The 19,243-nt window shown below is 36.0% G+C and overlaps 1 protein-coding gene across 2 annotated transcripts in view; it reads right to left on the reverse strand.

Annotated features, from left to right (window-relative positions):
• LOC145292204 (uncharacterized) overlaps positions 1-17,608 on the reverse strand; it is a 31,382-nt gene extending 13,774 nt beyond the window's left edge. The window contains exons 1-2 of one of the 2 annotated variants that reach the window (XM_080138517.1): positions 17,455-17,591; positions 1,935-2,000 (exon numbers count right to left, since the gene is read on the reverse strand). In XM_080138517.1, the coding sequence (XP_079994643.1) occupies positions 1,935-2,000; positions 17,455-17,536 (148 nt within the window). In that variant the 5' untranslated portion in view covers positions 17,537-17,591. Of the gene's footprint in view, positions 1-1,934; positions 2,001-17,454 lie in introns of both variants that reach the window. The other variant, XM_080138518.1, reaches the window with a different exon arrangement.
• Between the last annotated feature and the right edge of the window lie 1,635 nt (positions 17,609-19,243).

Here is a 19,243-nt window from a genome sequence, read left to right on the forward strand (position 1 = left end):
AGTATTAATGCCGGTGTCCCTCAGGGATCCATCCTGGGCCCAACTCTTTTCCTGATCTACATTAATGATCTTCCAAATCATATCCGTACATCATTTGTAGACATTTATGCTGACGACACTACCATTTATGGTAGCACATCTAAGACAGTAAACGAGCAAGTTCTCTCCAATTCTCTCTCCTCTGATCTTGAGCACGTAGTACAATGGGGAAAGGAGTGGCTGGTTACTTTTAATGCATCTAAAACCAAGCTTCTCTCTTTACATCAACATTCTAATCCACATTTGTCATCAATTGAAATGAATGGCTCTCGTCTTCAGGAGGCCTCAAGTTTTGACAAGCTTCTGGGCTTGACCATTACTCCTGATCTTAAATGGAACACGTATATCAAATCTGTTGCCAAGGCCGCTGGAAAAATGGTGGGATCTTTCTATCGATCCAGTAGATATCTCACTGCTGATGCTATTCTCTATCTATATAAGAGCCAGGTACGTCCAAGGATGGAATACTGTTGCCACATCTGGGCAGGAGCTGCTAGAAAGGACTTGGCCTGCCTTGATAGAGTTCAAAATAGACTTCGTAGCCTCGTAGGAGATGTCCTTTTCTCCTCCTTGCAACCTCTATCTCACAGAAGAGATGTTGCGAGTTTGTCTCTGATGTATCGTTATTTTCATGGAAAGTGTTCAACTGAGCTTCAATCTATGGTCCCCCCTCGCCAAACTTTCACAAGAAACACTCGTCTAGCTGTAAACACTATCAATAATTTCCCCCACTCTTTATCTGTCCCTAAACCTAAACGTAGATTCCATGAACAAAGCTTCTTTCTTAGAACTGCACGCCTGTGGAATTGTCTTCCGTTTTCCTGCTTTCCGGCTGACTACAATATGGTTTTGTTCAAGTCTAAAGTAAATAAGTTCTTGATGAGCCGTTCCATATAAGTTATTAAATTTACCAAATTTTCATTACTAATGATTACTATATTGACCAACTTCTACTGTACACTCTTTAACCCTTATCCTTGAGTGGCCTCTGGGCCTTGATAATGTGGTGATGCCTTTGTAAAAAAAAAAAAAAAAAAAAAAATATATATATATATATATATATATATATATATATATCAGATGAGTATTGGTATTGGCTGAAAAGAGCTTGATATGGATATCTTAAACGGTCCTAATTATCGGGCTGGAAACCGACGGTACCAATGACTTGTCTCATCTAACAACTTTCTGTACACATAATACAAAATATAAATACGCTCATATTTTCGGATTTTCCTTTTAATTGAGCACTCTGCTGGATTTCTTTTTTCAAAAAACCAATCATATATATATATATATATATATATATATATATATATATATATATATATATATATATATATATATATATATATATATATATATATATATATAAGGGTGTCCTGCCTTTTATCTCCAAGGCATTCATGAGTTTAATAGTTGCTCATCATTCAGAATACCATTCACACTGTTTCTCGAAAGTTTTTGATGTATTGTCATAACTTTCTTTGCAGTCGTACAGACAGTAAGTTGCAGTTTCTTTTTTGTCTGATCAATACTGGACGATAATCTTGATCATTGTATTCAAAAGAATCTTCTGCTCAACACAACGAGACATGTAAACATGCGCAGGTCCTGACTGCTTCCATATTACATCAGTCACCTGTTTTCTATGATCTCACATTAGCTTGGTTCGGGAACTGACGTGGGTTCTCGACCTTGTTCAAGGGTTTCCATAGACTAGCAGACTAGCATATATATGTGTGTTTGTGTGTGTGTGTGTGTGTGTGCAGTTGCAGTATATTATTGCCATATTTTCAGCCTTTTGTAGAATTCTGAAACAGAAAAAAATTCATAATTAATAATAATTATTAAATGATAGTTTTAATATTCGAAATAAAATATTGAAGACTTACTTTTAATTGCAGCAACAATGATTACATAACAGAGAAAAGTCAAAACTGTAAAATGTGTCCTCATATCTGTAAGGAAATAAACGAAAACTATTTCAGGCCAAGTTTAGTATTTAATACCCAGTAAAAGGGAGATAACTTTCTATTTACGTATTCTGGTATAATAACAGTTACGTCCCTTTACATAATGCTGATTTCTTTTCCATTTGTTTATTTATCAGATCTAACAATACTAGAAGAAATGATTCAATTTTAACAAATTAAAAAAAAAAAAATCAAAAAAATTATTAAGATTTAAATGAATACTCATATTGGATAAATGTTGACTTCAGTGCGTTTAAGTAATGAAAAAATATAGTTAAATCCATAGTTTTAAACAAAATATATAATATCAATTTTAGTAAAATTAAATTAGAATTATCTCCCTTGTTTTAGGTTTTGGGCAAAAGTAAACGCGAATGACCATACGTAGAATATGCTACACTTTATTTAAAAACAAATCATCACGAATAAAAATCAAATAAAATTATATATATATATATATATATATATATATATATATATATATATATATATATATATATATATATATATAAAAGATGATTTTTATGTGATTAACTTAAAATGATAGCTTTATCCCAAATTGATAGCTGAATATGGTTACATTTATGCTCACATTTTCATTAAGTACTAATCGTTATTAATCCTTTACTGTGCATCGAATGGATACCATAATACTTAGTTCGCTGCTCTTACTGTTACAAAGGTACATACAAAATTTCATCGAGATCGACTCTATAGTTTCCAAGAATAAGTGGAACGGAGAGACAGACAAAGAAAAATATATTATATTGTATATTCTTTATTACATTTTTAGCCCAAACAAGTCACATTGCCACTTTGATGTAGGGGGCTACTATCAGGGACCTAAGTTGCAGGGGTACTATGTAAGGAGTTGGGCAGCAAGATGTCTGTTCACATTACACTTGAACTTCTGCATGTCAGTACAGTTGGAGAAGCAGGAAACCGGAAGAAAATTCCAAAGTCCTGCAGGTCTATGGAAGAAGCTATTGGAGTAAAAGGCTTTTTTTTATATCTAGGAATCTCGACTGTGTAGGGGTGGGACTTTGCTGCTTGTTGGGTTTGTCGGGGGTATTTTCGTCGAGGGTTACAAGGACTTGTAGTTCGTCAGAGCATCTGCCATTAAAATACTTGTAAAACAGGCAGAGAGATGCAACATTTCGTCGATGGAACGGGGGCTGAAATTTAGATGACCTGTTAGGTTGGTGACTCTCTTTTGAACCTTGTCTAGGAGCGAGAGACTAGTAGCAGATGCACCAGCCCAAATGTGGCAAAAGTACTCCATAAATGGGCGAATGATGGCTTTGTAGAGGTATAGGATACTTTCAGATGTAAGTAATTTTCTAGCACGATAGGAAGAGCCCACCTTCTTTGCAGCAGCCTTAGCAATAATCTCGATGTATCTATTCCAACTTGTGTTTCCTGTGAACGTTAAGCCAAGGAGCTTGAATGAAGTGCTTTCAGATAAAGTATCTTTAGCCATAGCTATTTGTGGTTGGTAAGGTTTCATGTAATTATTAAAAGAAACGAGTTTTGTCTTGGCAGCGTTGAACGTTACCATCCATTTTTGACCCCTTTCCACTACAGATTGAGGTCTTCCTCTAGGGTTTCGGCCATTACCTGAGATATGTGCCCATTGGTTTTCCCCACGTGCCTGCAATAGAGCGTGGTGTCGTCGACAAATATACCCATCCCATCTCAGAGACAATTTTATCAGATAATTCATTTATGAATATCAGAAATAATAAATAATTAGGGGAAAAACTTATAAGTGAATGTATGTTTCTTTTTAACTATGGAGGGCGAAAAATACTAATTTTGGTTAACACACGCAATAAAAAGAGACATTATTTATGTCCCTTTGACGAATCCATATTTGATAAATTTCATAGTAGCAGGAGGAGCTCTTTTAAGCTTGGCGCAAAACACATTATGAAAATGCGATTTCCTACGACCCTTGTTTTAAAAAATCCTTTTATTTAAAAAATACATGGAATTTAAAATATAAATATGGATAAATTATGAACAATGAAGAATGGAACTAAACATTCAATAGTATTTTTTTATAGGTAAGTGATTTTTGGAATTTATATCGATTTTTTTATAATCGATGTAAGTTAAATTTCGTTTATTTTCTTCAAACCTTTTTAAAGAAAACTGATTTAAAAAAACAAATATTGCATAATTTGCTATTAAACCTGTTACTTTTTTAAAATTTGCTCCTTTAATTGAAAAGAAAATTAGGGTTTGATTTACATTTTTCAAGTAGTTATAAGCTTTGAAAAGATAGTAAGTTAAATTATTAGTTCTTATCACGCATTTTTTAATGGCCGCTTCTGATATACCTAGTTCGCTACCGATCAAAGTTATAACAATAGAACCATTGCCAGCACCTCAAAATGCATTGCTGGATTGTCAGAAATAATAGGGACATGCCTGACGCGTGTGGTGACCCCTGATGCAATCAGGTGGCCGCTGGCAGACCCTAAGTGTGGCAGCAGAACCCGGCGTGGTCCCACAAATCCAAAGAGACCCAGGTTTGACTTCAGAAGGAGTGCTGCGACTTTATACCCTTCTCTCACTGGCCCCCATCTCATCCACCAACCTGAACCCGCTGGACTACTTTGTTTGATCATACGTTGAGAAAATCACCAACATGGTCTCTCATAGCACCAAAGTCAGCCTGATCGCCACCATCAGCCGAGCTCCCGCTGGACCCATTTTGCGGTGGCGATTGCGGCTGAAAGCGGCTACATTGAATAGATGATGTCATCTCTACTACATAATCAAGTTACCTGAATTGATTTTTCAATAAAAATTTTAAAATAAAGCTGTAGTGTTGTTCTCTTTAGGGCGACAATTTTATCGTTCCACCTGTACTGTTTTGCCTAAAAGCTCACCACGCTGCCTACATCACAATTAATAAACTACATGAGAATCACTTCGTACAACCAAAACATAATACGCAATTAAGTAATTTTCCAGAACAGAATGACTAGTTTAAAAATGCATTAGAAGAATACCCGCCCCAGGACAAATAAACTTAATTCCACAAACAGAATAGTTTTGTGTCACTTGTATGTCCTTATACAAAGATTAAAATCAAGATATAATGCTACTAGATCTTATGTCTAGAATCCTTATTCCAATTTGGATACAAGATCAATTACATAATTTAGTACTCTTGCAAAATTTTACCGGGATCCTCGAGATTTTCCGTCAATTATGCTTAGGTCTCGACCGGCAATCACCGGATTAGGGCAAGCATTGTTCAAATGTTGAAATGCTAAATCGATATTTTTTTTTTTTTTAATAAAAAAATGTCATTTTTGAATTATTTTTGTGTTGATGGAGGGTATTTTTTTTTTGTTTATTTTTTTCAACATTTATTGGCAAAAATAATTTGTAAATTTTCTTGAAAAAAAACTTTTCTGTACTTTCACCTAATAATTGACGGTTTTCATAAAAAATAAAGTCTTTTCTTATAACAAAACAACTTCTGTTTACAAAACAAAAAATGTCAATTTTCTTGAAAAGTAAAAAAACAAAACTGTAAATTTTCTTGAAACAAACAAAAAAAAAAAACTGTATTTTCACCTAACAATTTACGGTTAAAAAAAAACTCATCTTTTCTTGAAAAAAAAACAAAAAAACAAAAAAACAAACTAGTTGGTAAAAAATTGTAAAAGAAAATAATAAAAGGCTAAATCTTAACATAGGGAGGTTAGGGATGTTTATTCCGAAAGCTGTTCTTAACATTTTTAAAGAAAATTGTGGGGGTGAACCTATTTGTTTATCGTGTGCATACAAACATGGCCGCCAGTGAATTACAGTGGTCTTTATATTTCGAAAACTACTCGTCTCTGTAAATTTAAATGAGGCTTTCTTATTCAGCATAATCGAAAACCTACAAAAGTCGTCATTTTAAAGAAAATGTGAAGGTGGAGCCAACGTAAAAAAAAAAATACCAGTAAAAGTAAATAAATAAATAAATGCAAAAAATAAATAAATCTGTACATCTATAAAATTGAACGTGTGTGTTTGTCTGTCTGTCTGTCTGTCTGTGTGCCTGTGTATCTTTGTACATTTCCCAATGCAATAACTCTGTCAATTTTTAGTCTACAGACTCGAAATTTGATATATAGGGTACTGAGATTTGGGAAAATCTTTGTAATCCGTTTTCAGCCAGAAATTTTGCTGTTAAGGGGTCAAAGTTCAACGATTTGACCTTTGAGAACTCTACCAAACTCCTTCGACAATTGTGGGTCTAAACACTTGAAATTTTAGATATAGGTTCCTTGGACATGGATCTAACTTAATAACTTGATTTGAGCCCAAAACAATAACTGTTAAGGGGTCATAATAGGGGGTCAAAGTTAAAAATAGTGAGCGCTTTTTTTTTTTGCTCAACATACACCTCCAAACATCCGGGCAACGCCGGGCTGAAATGCTAGTATATATATATATATATATATATATATAGTAAACTTACAGTAGGTTTTTGTTATTTTCTATTTTTTTCTGGTTTGTTTTGAAATTCGTCTGTTACTTTATTTGACTCAATCTGGTCGAGTCTGAACCATAATTGACAGAAAACCCCGAGGATCTGGGTCAAATTCTGCAAGAGTATTCATAATTTCGATTTTTTTTTTTTTACATAGGCATCTCCACTTATCAAGACCAAGAGGCCACTCGAGGATAAGGGTTAAAGAGTGTACAGTAGAAATTGGACAATATAGTAATTGTTAGTAATGGAAATTCGGTAAATTTGTTAACTTATATGGAACGGCTCATCAAAAACTTGTTTACGTTAGACTTGAAGACAACCATATTGTAGTCAGCTTGAAGGAGGAAAACGTCTAGATTCTAGAAAATGTCTGACATTTAAAGCTTAAGCTTAAGAGGTCTTTCAACAAAATTGAAATTCATGGAATCTTGGTGTCTATGGATCAAATTCTATGCAAATTTGGAACGATTTTAATAAAAACATCAGCCTTCATTGGCCTTTTGGCTAAGAACAAAGATTCATCGAACTCTGTTCCAAATTCAAGACGTTCAATGAACTCGCACAACAAATATTTATATGATTAAAAAATATGATTATACTTTCACGCATTTACATATTTAATATATTTTAAAACCATTTTTTTTTTATTCATTAAACAGGATTAACTCCACGGTGTGAATGTGGTATTATGGTGAAAGTTGCCGACTAAGAGTAATCTCAAACTTTCATAGACAATTAGAACGACCCCCACAAGTCTTATTAAGATTTCATGCCTAAGTTTATTTTTTATTATTTTATTTTATTTTCTTTACCAAAATGTATCATAATCTAACCGGCAATAAAACTAAATATAGTGTAGTATTAGAACAGATACTACGCTTCACTTTTTCTGTCCTCAGTCAGTGGAGGAGAAATATTTCTAGACTGAGACAATTTTTTATTTTTGTTCTTATCCAGAGTGCCCCCCTTTTGGGGAACTGGATTTTCCCCACACTAAAAACCGACCTTGTGTCTAACTCTGCCCTCGTAGGGAGACAAATAAATAGGAATATCATAATTCTGTTGAACACTTTTGGTAAATGTTATTCATTCTTTATGACATCGTATGAGATGAATGAGTTTTTGCAACTACCATTTATTCTTTATGACATCAAAAGGTTTTTCACAGCTACCACCCATTATTTATAGAGTCATCCATTTTCAAGTCAATATATGTATAAAAAAACCGACATAACTTTAAAAAATAGCAAATAATATCAGCAAGGGCCTATATCATAACAGTATATGCACTCGCCTATAGAAACTATGGTCCAATGTTCGAGTCATAATGCAGTTAAACTATGCTGATGAACTGTACAGCAGCAAAACATTTTTACGTAGAGTACTGTTTTTAAAAAAGTAAAAAAATAAATAATATACATACACTTGTGCCCGATATTATTCATACCCCTCGGATCTTTGAGATTTCTATAAGAATATTGCTCAAACCAGAAGGTAGACAATATTAAAGGGATTTCAAACAATAAATCAAGCATAAGCATTTAATTTAAACTCAACAAATAAATAAATTATGCAAGTTTGAAACATTATACAAAGAAACACAATAATGGCACTAGTTCAAAATTATTCATACCTCTCTTACTAATAGTCAATAGCATGCCCTTTATTCTTAATAACTGCCTGTAACCGTTTTGGATATTTATCAACAAGGTTTTTACAAGCATCAACACTGATTTTTGACCATTCTTCAATGCAGTAGTTCTCCAAATCCCTCAAATTTCTAGGTTTCCGCTTTTTAACCTCAGTTTTCAATATGTGCCAGAGGTTTTCGATAGGGTTTAGGTCGGGACTCTGGCTAGGCCATTCCAAAACATTAATTTGATTATCCTCAAACCATTTCTTGACTATTTTGGCAGTATGTTTTGGATTATTATCCTGTTGAAGGATCCAGTTTGGTCCTAAATGGAGCTTCTCCGCATCCTGTCTAATGTTTTTCTGGAGTATCTCCAGATATTGCTCCTTCTTCATGGTTCCATCTATCTTGACCAAACTACCTGGACCACTAGCCAAAAAGAAGCCCCAAAACATTAGGCTACCACCACCATGTTTCACCGTGGGTATGGTGTTCTTTGGGTTGTAAGCTTCTCCTTTCTTCCTCCAAACGTAAGAAGCATCCATATGACCAAACAATTCAATTTTTGTTTCGTCAGTCCACAAAATACTTGAGAAAACGGACTCTGGAGAATTCACATGGGTCCTAGCAAACTTTAGACGTGCTGCAAGGTGTTTTCCGGTGTGCAATGGAGTCCTTCTTGGTCTTCTTCCTTTCAGACCATTTTCATGCAGAGTCCTTTGCAATGTTTGCCTTGATATTTTTATGCCAGAAGACTCCAGATTTTCTAAAATGTCCTTAGTAGTGGTGGTTGGATTTGCATTAACACTTCTTACAATATTCCTGGTGGCTCTAGCAGACAGTTTCCTTTTCCTTCCTCTACCAATCAAGTTGTTTGTTGTGTGGTGGCTCTGAAATTTTTTGATGATGCTCTGTACTGTTGCTGTAGGAACCTCAAATTTCTTGGAAATTGACTTGTAACCTAAACCATCCTTATGTGAATTCACAATTTTAGTCCTAAGATCATTACTAAGCTCTTTTTTCTTCCCCATTCTAATAATTTTTATTCTTTTATTGGTTTTCAGTTGATATCATTTTAATTTCTGAAAAATGCAAAAAACGAAATGAAATTAATCAAAGGTTGTATAAAAGCATTCAAAATAAGAATCAAACAGGAAACAAACAGTCAGAAACTCGATTAATACTGAAAAAATAAGGGGGTATGATTATTTTTGAACATTGCAGATTTTATAAATAGCTGTATATTTCTTTTATTACAAGTATCCCGAGATTTTAAAATGACGAAAATGATCAGAAGAGGTTTATTAAGAATATGTATCAATATGGACGTAAACAATAAATTCTTACAAAGTTACACCTAATAAACTCAATTTTCAAGGGGGGGTATGAATAATATCGGGCACAAGTGTATATTTATTTGTTTACGTCCTAAAAACATGGGAAAACTAATTCTTTCATCTCCTAGGTAGGAGACGCTAATACCAAATATAGGTTCATTTTTACAAATTGTCATAAAATTTTAGCCATAGAATAGTATTATAATCTTCTAAAAGCCTGCAAATTTTCATGTAGTTTCGGCTCATAGAACTAAATATATGAGCCTTTCAATATTGATTTTAGCGACGAGTATAAATATATCCATATATAGATATACCATTTTTGGGGGAAATTTTATAAGTTGGAAATTTCAGCAACTACTGATCAGAATTTAACAAATAAAGGCTCGTTGGAAAGCTAATGACCTGAACTTAGTGGGATATGTGACATTTGCCCTTACTGTGTCAAGAAGTAGAGAATTACTTTTCTATATTAATTTAATGTAAAATGAGCACCCACTTTATTACCACCTTTGCTCAAAAGTGGATGTCCATTTTACGTTAAATTATTATAGAAAAGTGATCTCCCACTTTATAATTTTCTTATATCTTGGAAACTACTCGTTTCCTGGGATTTTCACCATCATTTTGGTTTTCAGCAAACTTTAATAGTGGTACTTTTAAAGGATTTTTCGTGGGTTGATAGATACCAATACTTCAATCATAGTCATTTGTTTTCCTAGTTTTGCATATGAATTAAAAAATATTTCCCCAAAACCTCTATGGTTTCAAATGATCTGAAATAACAGCAAAGGGAGACTTGATTCCAAATAGTTCTCATATGTTATATCTTCTCTCTTTGGTTTTCATACATAAAGTAAATTTCACAACGTATAAGGCTTATTTGATACTGGAGATATCCATAATCGTACCCATTTTCAAAAGAGGGGAGATATTATATATGAGAAATATTTGGAATCATGTCTCCCCATGCTGTTATTTCAGATCATCTGAAACCATAGCATCAAGTTTTTGTCTCCTATCCATCAAAGCCAGAGGTTTTGGGGAAATATATATATATATATATATATATATATATATATATATATATATATATATATATATATATATATATATATATATACATATATATATATATATATATATATATATATATATATATATATATATATATATATATATATATATATGTGAAGTATATCAACATTAACAATGCATAATGAATAAAAATGCACAAGACAAAATAACATTATAGATAGATCGGCAGACGGTACGTCTCGTAGGGAAAGATCGTCTCCCGGTCCTTTTATTTACAAAAGAAAAAGATTTCCAGACTGTCGCGCCCTCTAGTGGTAGTTCATTGAAGTGCAAGGGAGATAATCCGTGGTTCATTGAAGTGCAAGGGAGATACTCCTGTCCAATATTTTACATCCCTTCAATCTTACTCTGAATCACGAACATAGTCTTCAAATTTTTTTGGTGGTCTCCGAATACGCCCTGGCTTGCGAGAGGGTGGTGATGCCGATTTTTCTACCACTGCTGGAGTCTCTGCAACCTTTTCCATATGCCTGCTCTCAGGTATTAAACTTTCCTCAGGACTGTCGGGTGTGCTGGAAACTTCAGGTGTGCCGAAACTCTCAAGATTCTTTGCAGCATTATCTGCTTGTATCTCAGGCGTAAGTTCCACTGCTACTGGTGATGAGAGTTTCACAAGCTGGTCCACATGCCTCCTTACTAGCCCTCTACCGGTTTCCACTTCAAAATTCACTGCTCCCAACTGTCTGGTAATGGTACCTTCAATCCATCGCTGAGTAGATCCATAGTTACGCACAAGCACAGGATCGGCTACTTTAAATTCACGGAGCGGCACCATTACCTTGCTCCCCCTTTCCATTTTATTTTTTACATCCATAGCCTTGTACGTGTCTGGCTTTGCCAAATGAAACGCTGTTCGTAACTGCCGTTTGAACATCAGCTCGGCAGGAGAAACCCCAGTTGATGAGTTTGGAGTTATCCTATAAGTGAATAAAAATCGGTTCACCTTGGTTTCAAGTGTTGCCTTGCCGTCTGTATTCATCCTTTTAAGCGCTTCCTTGAAGGTGCGTACACTGCGTTCTGCTAGTCCATTCGAGGAAGGATGGTAAGGAGCTGTGAAAATGTGCCGAATTCCATTAGCATTCATGAATGCTTTGAATTCTTCACTTGTAAAACAGGGACCGTTGTCACTCACAATTAATACCGGTAGTCCATGAGTTGCGAAGATCCCTCTCAATTTTTCAATTGTGGTCATAGCAGATGATTTTGTAATGCAAACTTCAGTCCACTTTGAATGAGCATCCACTACTATCAAAAACATGTGCCCCAAAAATGGACCCGCATAATCTAAGTGGACTCTCTCCCATGGTGAACTTGGATATTCCCAGCAATGAATGGGAGCCTTGCCGGGATTGCTTTGATAATGTATGCAGGTTCCACAAGCTTTACCGGCTCTCTCAATATCTGCATCAAGATTTGGCCACCACACATAGCTGCGAGCAAGGGCCTTCATTCGCACGATCCCTATGTGCGTCTGATGTAATTGCTGCAACACTTTTGTTCTGAGTATAGCCGGAATCACTACTCTACTCCCCCATAATACGGTACCATCTTCACATGTCAACTCTGTCCGTTTGTTGAAGTAGGGCTTCATTGCCGTGTCTGGAATACACCTACTCCAGCCATTCAGGATGTATTCGTACACCCGACTCAAAGTAGGGTCTCTTCTTGTCTCCAATCCTACTGCCGCCACAGTCACTGGAGCATCAACCAAGTTCATCATGTGTATCCTGTTAGAATTAGGTGCGACATCTTGCTCCTGCACACTGATTGGAAGACGACTGAGGCAATCTGCATTTCCATTAAGGGACCCGGCACGATACTCCAACCTGTAATTATAGGCAGCCAGAAATATGGCCCAGCGTTGAACTCTGGCAGCAGCAAGAGAAGGGATCGGCTTGTTTTCAGCAAACAACCCCAATAACGGTTTGTGGTCAGTGAACAACGTAAAATTATTCCCATACAGATATTGGTGCAACTTTTTTACCGCAAAGACTAGGGCCAGCCCCTCCTTCTCAATGTGCGCATAATTCCGTTCTGCCTCAGACAGTGTTCGTGATACGTAGCATACTGGTTTCTCCCTTCCATCTTCCATTTTGTGGGCCATTACAGCTCCCAGTCCATAGGGAGAAGCATCTACTTGCACCAGAATCGGTCTAGATGGATCAAAATGAGTTAAAAGAGGTGCAGAACACAGCATTTTCTTTGTTTCTTCAAAAGCCCTGGTTTGTTCAGCACCCCATACCCAGGGAGCACCCTTCCTCATTAAGTTGTGAAGCGGTTCAAGTATAGTTGATAAGTTTGGCAAATGACTATGATAATAGTTAAGTGCCCCTAGGTAGGCTCTTAATTCTGTGATGTTTTGCGGTCGAGGTGCCTCTGTCATGGCGGCTACTTTGTCTGGAAGAGGCGCTATGCCTTCCTTACTAATTCTGAAACCCAGATATGTCACTTCAGGAAGGAGAAACTTGCACTTACTTCTCTTTAATTTTAATCCGGCCTTATCTAGAGCAGCAAATACACTGTATAAATTCTTCAGATGACTACTGTCATCACTACTTGAAACCAGGATGTCATCCACACGCACCTTGCAAAAAGGAATACTCTTCAATCTTTTGTCCATCTCCCTTTGAAAAATCCCTGTAGCACTGTGTACCCCAAATTGTAGTCTGGTGGGCTGGTATAATCCTTGGTGAGTGTTTACTGTTAGCAGTTCCTGGGTTTCTGCATCCAATTCCAGCTGCTGATAGGCATGGCTCAAGTCGAGCTTGCTAAATTTTTGACCCCCTTTCAAAGTAGCAAATATATCTTCTGTCCGAGGAAGAGGGTAATAGTCACATGGTGATGCCCGGTTTACTGTTTGTTTGTAATCTCCACAGATCCGGATGCCTTCATTATTATTTTTGGCAACCGGTACAATGGGGGCAGCCCACCTAGAGTATTCCACTCTTTTGTAAATTCCCTGGTTTTCCAGGCGATCTAGCTCCTTTTCCACATCCGCTTTTATGGCATAAGGTACTGATCTTGCCCGACAAAATTTGGGACTCACCGTTTTATCAATGGGTATTTTGACCTTAAAATCCTTTAAACACCCCATTTCTTCACTGAACAGCGAATCAAATTCTTTTAGAAGCCTTTCCAACCTCGAAGGGGAATCTTCCTGGTATAAAGGAAACATGCTTCTCCAATCCAGCTTTACCTTATTCAACCAGTTGCGGCCAAGAAGTGTTGGTACATTACCTTTCACCATCAGCAAAGGTAGTCGATGCTTTAACCCTTCCTGGATTACTTCCACGTCTGTGGTCCCATGTGGTTTCACTAATTCACCAGTGTACGTTCTCAACTTGACATGGCTTTCCTTTAGATCACGAACTTGGCCAATTTTATTGAATTTTTCTAGGCTTATTACTGTGCATGCAGCTCCAGTGTCCACTTCCATGACCACTTTCTCTTGATTAATTAGCTGTTCCACCAATACTGGTGGTGTCCGCAGGTTAGCAACTGTGTGCAAGTCTAGCCTTTCTATATTTATTTCCATTTCTTCACAACAATTTTCCTCCACATTGTTCACCAAGCAAGGGAGATAATCCTGTCCAATATTTTACAATATGTGTGTGTGTGTGTGTGTGTGTGTGTGTGTGTACTAGCAGGGAGAGCTGATGTTGCCCGGAATAGAATTAGAATCAGCGAATGTTCCACACTTCCAATAATTTTATTGTCATCGAAATCGAAATTGTCAATAAAATCGATTGATTGCCTACTCTAGTCGTTTCCCCCTCTACACCTGGGGGAGATTCACATGCCTTCCCGCAGTGACTTAATCCACATTATATTGCATTCTACATTGCACTGTAGAGAACCTATGACTGATTTTATTTGAATTAAAGTTTAAAATGCAAAAGTTAACTTTTTTTATCATTTCGCTTTTATGGAAGTATTTCGATATGATAACCTATAAACAAGTTGACTTCAACGATCCGGATTTTGACCAGCTGAAGCGTTTGCTTTGGTCTGACCCACGACTGATTTACGTCATAGATCCTGGTCACTAAAATTCCGGACTTCCATTGTCCATTTTTGTCGGCCCGGACACGAGTTCATTTGCATCCTGCTCAACATCTTCCCCGGCCTGACCCATAAACGATTTGTGTCATGGATCCAGGTCATCACAAGCCCGGGGATTCCATTGTCCATTTTTGTTTGCTTCTCCATAACAAACTTTAAGTTTTATTAACTGTAAAGAAAAATGTTATAAAAATATGTATATTTTTGCTATATATATATTTTTAAATAAATAATGTTAAAGGATTTTTTGTTCAAAAAAAGGTTCAAAAGTAAGTCAAATAAATACTTTCAAGAAATTTTTGTTTTTAAAGTTTTTTGTTCATTTTTTTCAAGCAAAATTGAGAAATTGTTTTTTTTTTTTCAAGGAAAAACCTGAAAACTAGAAAAGTTGAAACAAAACTGGGTGGGATAGTTTTTTTTTCATATTAAAACAGATGTTGTTGTTGTTGTTTCCTCAGACCGTTGTTTTATTAATGGTGTCCGTAGATCATATTCCGCATTCGCACTGGAGGTCTGTCTGTGTTGCTTGCTTGAACGCCCACAAGTTTTTCATTTTAATTACGATGGCAATTGGCAGCCTAGGATTGGCAAAAAAAATACCAGTCTGGATGGAAGTAAAGGTTTGGAATTTGGTAACCTGACACCTCCAGGTATAGCCATTGCTTACCTTTCCTCTTATATAACATTGCACCTGTGTCCACATGATGCACAAGTTTTCGTCCATGCCAGTAATTTTTTTCCTTGACTAAAGTCGAGGACTCCAGCTGGTGTTTTCAACTGCTCACTTAAGCTGTAAAATTCATGTTTTTTTTTCTTCTGACGTGAAAGTACGAAATGGTGTGCTTTCTTTTTTTTACTAATTTGTTTTCTTTTCTTTCTCTTCCAAATTGTCGCCTGCTGCTTTTAATTTTCAACTCATGTGAACGCTCATCGCGTTGAAAACCATCGCGCTACATTGTCATTGGCTCAGGTTTATGTTACGTCAGACAGCTTAATTTCTTCGGGACGCTCGGCTTACTCCGACTGTTGACGTCATGTTCCAGAGAAAGCCGGGCTGGTGCTGAGTTACGTCTGGATCACTCTCTGCATGAGTACCAAAAAAATATAGTATGGTAACATAAGTGCATAAGCACTTAAAATTCAGTTCTAAGCGACACTCTTATGGAGGATGAAGGACCAATCCTCAGTGCAGGCGATACTAAGAATACAATTGCAAATCACGTAAGACTACCACCGACGGAACGAAAGCATGTTACCCAGAACGAGAACGAGAGCATGTAGATTAAAGAAAGAGTTTCTATCGAAATTCCATGCAGATTTCCGATTTCAGCAAGATACAACTGAAGACGATCGAAGGTTACATCGGTTGAAACGTTGTGTGAATAACAGTTAGCATGAAAACAATAGTTTGAAATAATTCAAATAATTCATATAATTCAAATAATTAATAACAAAAATCAATTGTCATCTCCCAAAATTAAAAAAAAAACATAATCTCGAGGTTATTCTTAAACCGAGAAGTGTGTCAGAATCATCAATAACTAGCTAGACGCCTGGCATTGCCCGGTCGTACAATAACGCTTAAACATGATATTTTAATTTATACAGATTACGTATATATTATAGAATCAATCATCTATTGAATATTATATATTATGAGGAATAATTTGCCCGGTGGACTAATTTGCAAAAAAAAAAAGAAGAAAAAAAAAAAAGAAAAAAGGAAAAAGAAAAAGAAAAAAAAAAGAAAAAAAAAGAAAAAAAAGAAAAAAAAGAAAAAAAAAAGAAAAAAAAAAGAAGAAGAAATGTCCTTCATCAAATTCCCTCTGTGTTTGCTTACAATATCATGTCAACTGATATTTGGGCTTGACGATCTTAAAAAAATAGTCTTTCTTCTCTTATAGAATAAAAAAGAAGAATTTTTAAAGAGGAATATTTTACGTTACACCGGCAAACATTACACCGGTATAACATAAAATATTCTCCTGAAAAAATTATATTTTATCTATAAAAGAAAAAAAGACTACTTTAAGATCGGATTTTTTCGATTTTCGATATTATCGGATGAATTTCTGTACAAACCACATCTAAGAACACTGCCAGACATATAAATGACCTTTGTGTGAAAAAGAGAGGCTCAACCGTTTCGGAACTTATAAGGAAAGAGACTCAGATACAATGTGATATTTATATAATAGTAGAGATTCTGCATGTGTTGCAATGCAGAGACGCACATTTGGACAATATCATTAAACAAGCATTACGTTTTGGCTAGGAACAAAGTGTAGTAACTGTTCTGGTATTACACTTCACTTTTTCTGTCATCGCTCAGTGGAGGAGAAATATTTCCAGACTGAATCACTTTTTTATTTTTGTTCCTATCCAGAGTACCCCTTTATTTTTTGGGAGCTAGATTTTCCCCACATTAAAAACCGATCTTGTGTTTAACTCTGCCCTCGTGGAGAGGCAAATAAATAGGAGTATCATTAAACGGCAGTAAAGCAAACATTCATAAACGACATTTGAATCAGGTAAAACCTGAAATTTATGCGCAGCAAATCCATTTAGATTGCAGAAAAGATTGGATTCAATTTTAACGATTCCATCGTTGCCATTTTACCCTGGATTATAACACAACATAAAGAGAAGTAAGAAGTAAACTTTATAGTACTATCCATCTCAACTCTCTGATTTACTTTTTAAAACCTCCCATAGTTTTTTGATGCATGAACGTACACTTATAAAAGGTAGCTATAATTATATCATGTAATTTAAAAAAGTATCAAATCTTGAATTGTTTTTTACCTGATTCTTTTTCGTTTTTGGTTTCAAACTTCAATTCCAATTTATGTCTGTAGTGTCTCGTTAAGTTCGGTATAATGTTCATTTGATTAATGCATTGTGACGTATGTCTGAACACATAATTTGATATTATGACGTAAAACAACGTTCAAACAGCTTTCAAATGGTCACATGACATTTATATTAAACTGATTCGCTCTGAAAATTCACCATCACTCTGATAACTTTTGTTTTTCTTTTATCAGTATATTATTTATTGGAATACATAGCAATTAAACTTTCGCTTCTTAAATTTATAGTCTAACTAGCAAGAAAACCCACCGTTGTCTCGGTTTGAATAAAAAATATACAAAGTGGAACGATATAATTGTCGCCCTAGAAAAGACGACATCATTCCATTTCTGTTTGATGGAAACCAGTTTTTATCTTTGGTGCAGACCATCTACTAGTTGACCAGTTGGGTACAAATCCCAAAAGCGATAGGAGCCTTCTATCATGTCTGAAAGTGACATAATGTTGAAAGAGCAAGATCGGAGATACGCCGCTGTACAACTCATGCTCTCTACCAATCAAAGTTATGACAACGGGACCATTGCCAGCACCCTCAAAATGCATTGCTGGATTGCCATGAATTTCTGTCCACGGTTATGGTATTTGGTGTAATTTCAAGAGGGCCACATTATACTGCCTCACATCTTCAAAGTCGGTTTGAAAGTCAACGCCAAAGTGTACCTAGATGTACTGAAGAGTGTGGTGATCCCCTGGTGCAACCAGGTGGCCGCCGGCAGACCCTGGGTGTGGCAGCAGAACTCTGTGTCGGCCCACAAGTCCAAAGAGACTCAGACTTGGCTTCAGAAGGAGTGCTACGACTTTGTACTCTTCTCTCATTGTCGTCCTCATCCTTCTCCGACTTGAACTCACTAGACTACTTGTTTGGTCATATGTCAAGAACATCACCAACATGACCTCCCACAACACCAAAGCCAGCCTAATCGCCACTATCCACTGAGTATTTACCAAGCTCCTGCTAGAGCTGGTGGAAAAGGCATGCTCCTAGTTCTGGACCTATATCGAGGTGGTGATTGAGGCTTAAGGCAGCTACATTAAATAGATGTAAGGTCTACAACATAATCAAGTTACCTGAATTGATTTTTTGAATAAAAGTTTTAAAATAAAGCTGTAGTGTTTTTTCTTTAGGGTGACAAATTTATCATTCCACCATGTTTAACCTTTTTGTCATCAGGTTGTAGTGAGCGGTGAAGTTTATCCTTTGGTGTCCAAAATAATAATGTTTAAAATCACTGTAAGACAATCAGAAGCATTTCTTTGAATTGATTAAATTTTGATCCACCTTGAATGCATAAAAGCCTGATTTTTCCTTCAATAAAACGTTTGAGCCAAAGTTCATAACACAATTTACATCTTCTTTACTTCCGCCTCCCTCGCTCCTCTGTTGGATGTTAGGAAAGTGTTTCTCAACTCTCTCTCTCTCTCTCTCTCCCTCTCTCTCACACACACACACGCACATGCAAAAAAAACTTAAACATCTAACATCACTTCATAATCATTGTAGCAGCTTCTTCATGAAATTGTTGAAGGTGAGGAGATCACACTAACATGGCTACTAAAAAGGGATACCACCCTCATATTCAAATCGTAAATATAGACTCACCTGCTGGCTCACTCCAACCTACTACTGGCCTGGTTGCAGACATCATCTTTGAACACCTCTGTTCTGGGCATATCTGGAAAAAGAAGCAGGATGCGGGAGGAAGTGCTTAGGCACCAGGAT

This window comes from Euprymna scolopes, chromosome 13 (assembly GCF_053919585.1).
Source record: "Euprymna scolopes isolate OS-2025 chromosome 13, ASM5391958v1, whole genome shotgun sequence".
Classification (NCBI taxonomy): domain Eukaryota; kingdom Metazoa; phylum Mollusca; class Cephalopoda; order Sepiida; family Sepiolidae; genus Euprymna; species Euprymna scolopes.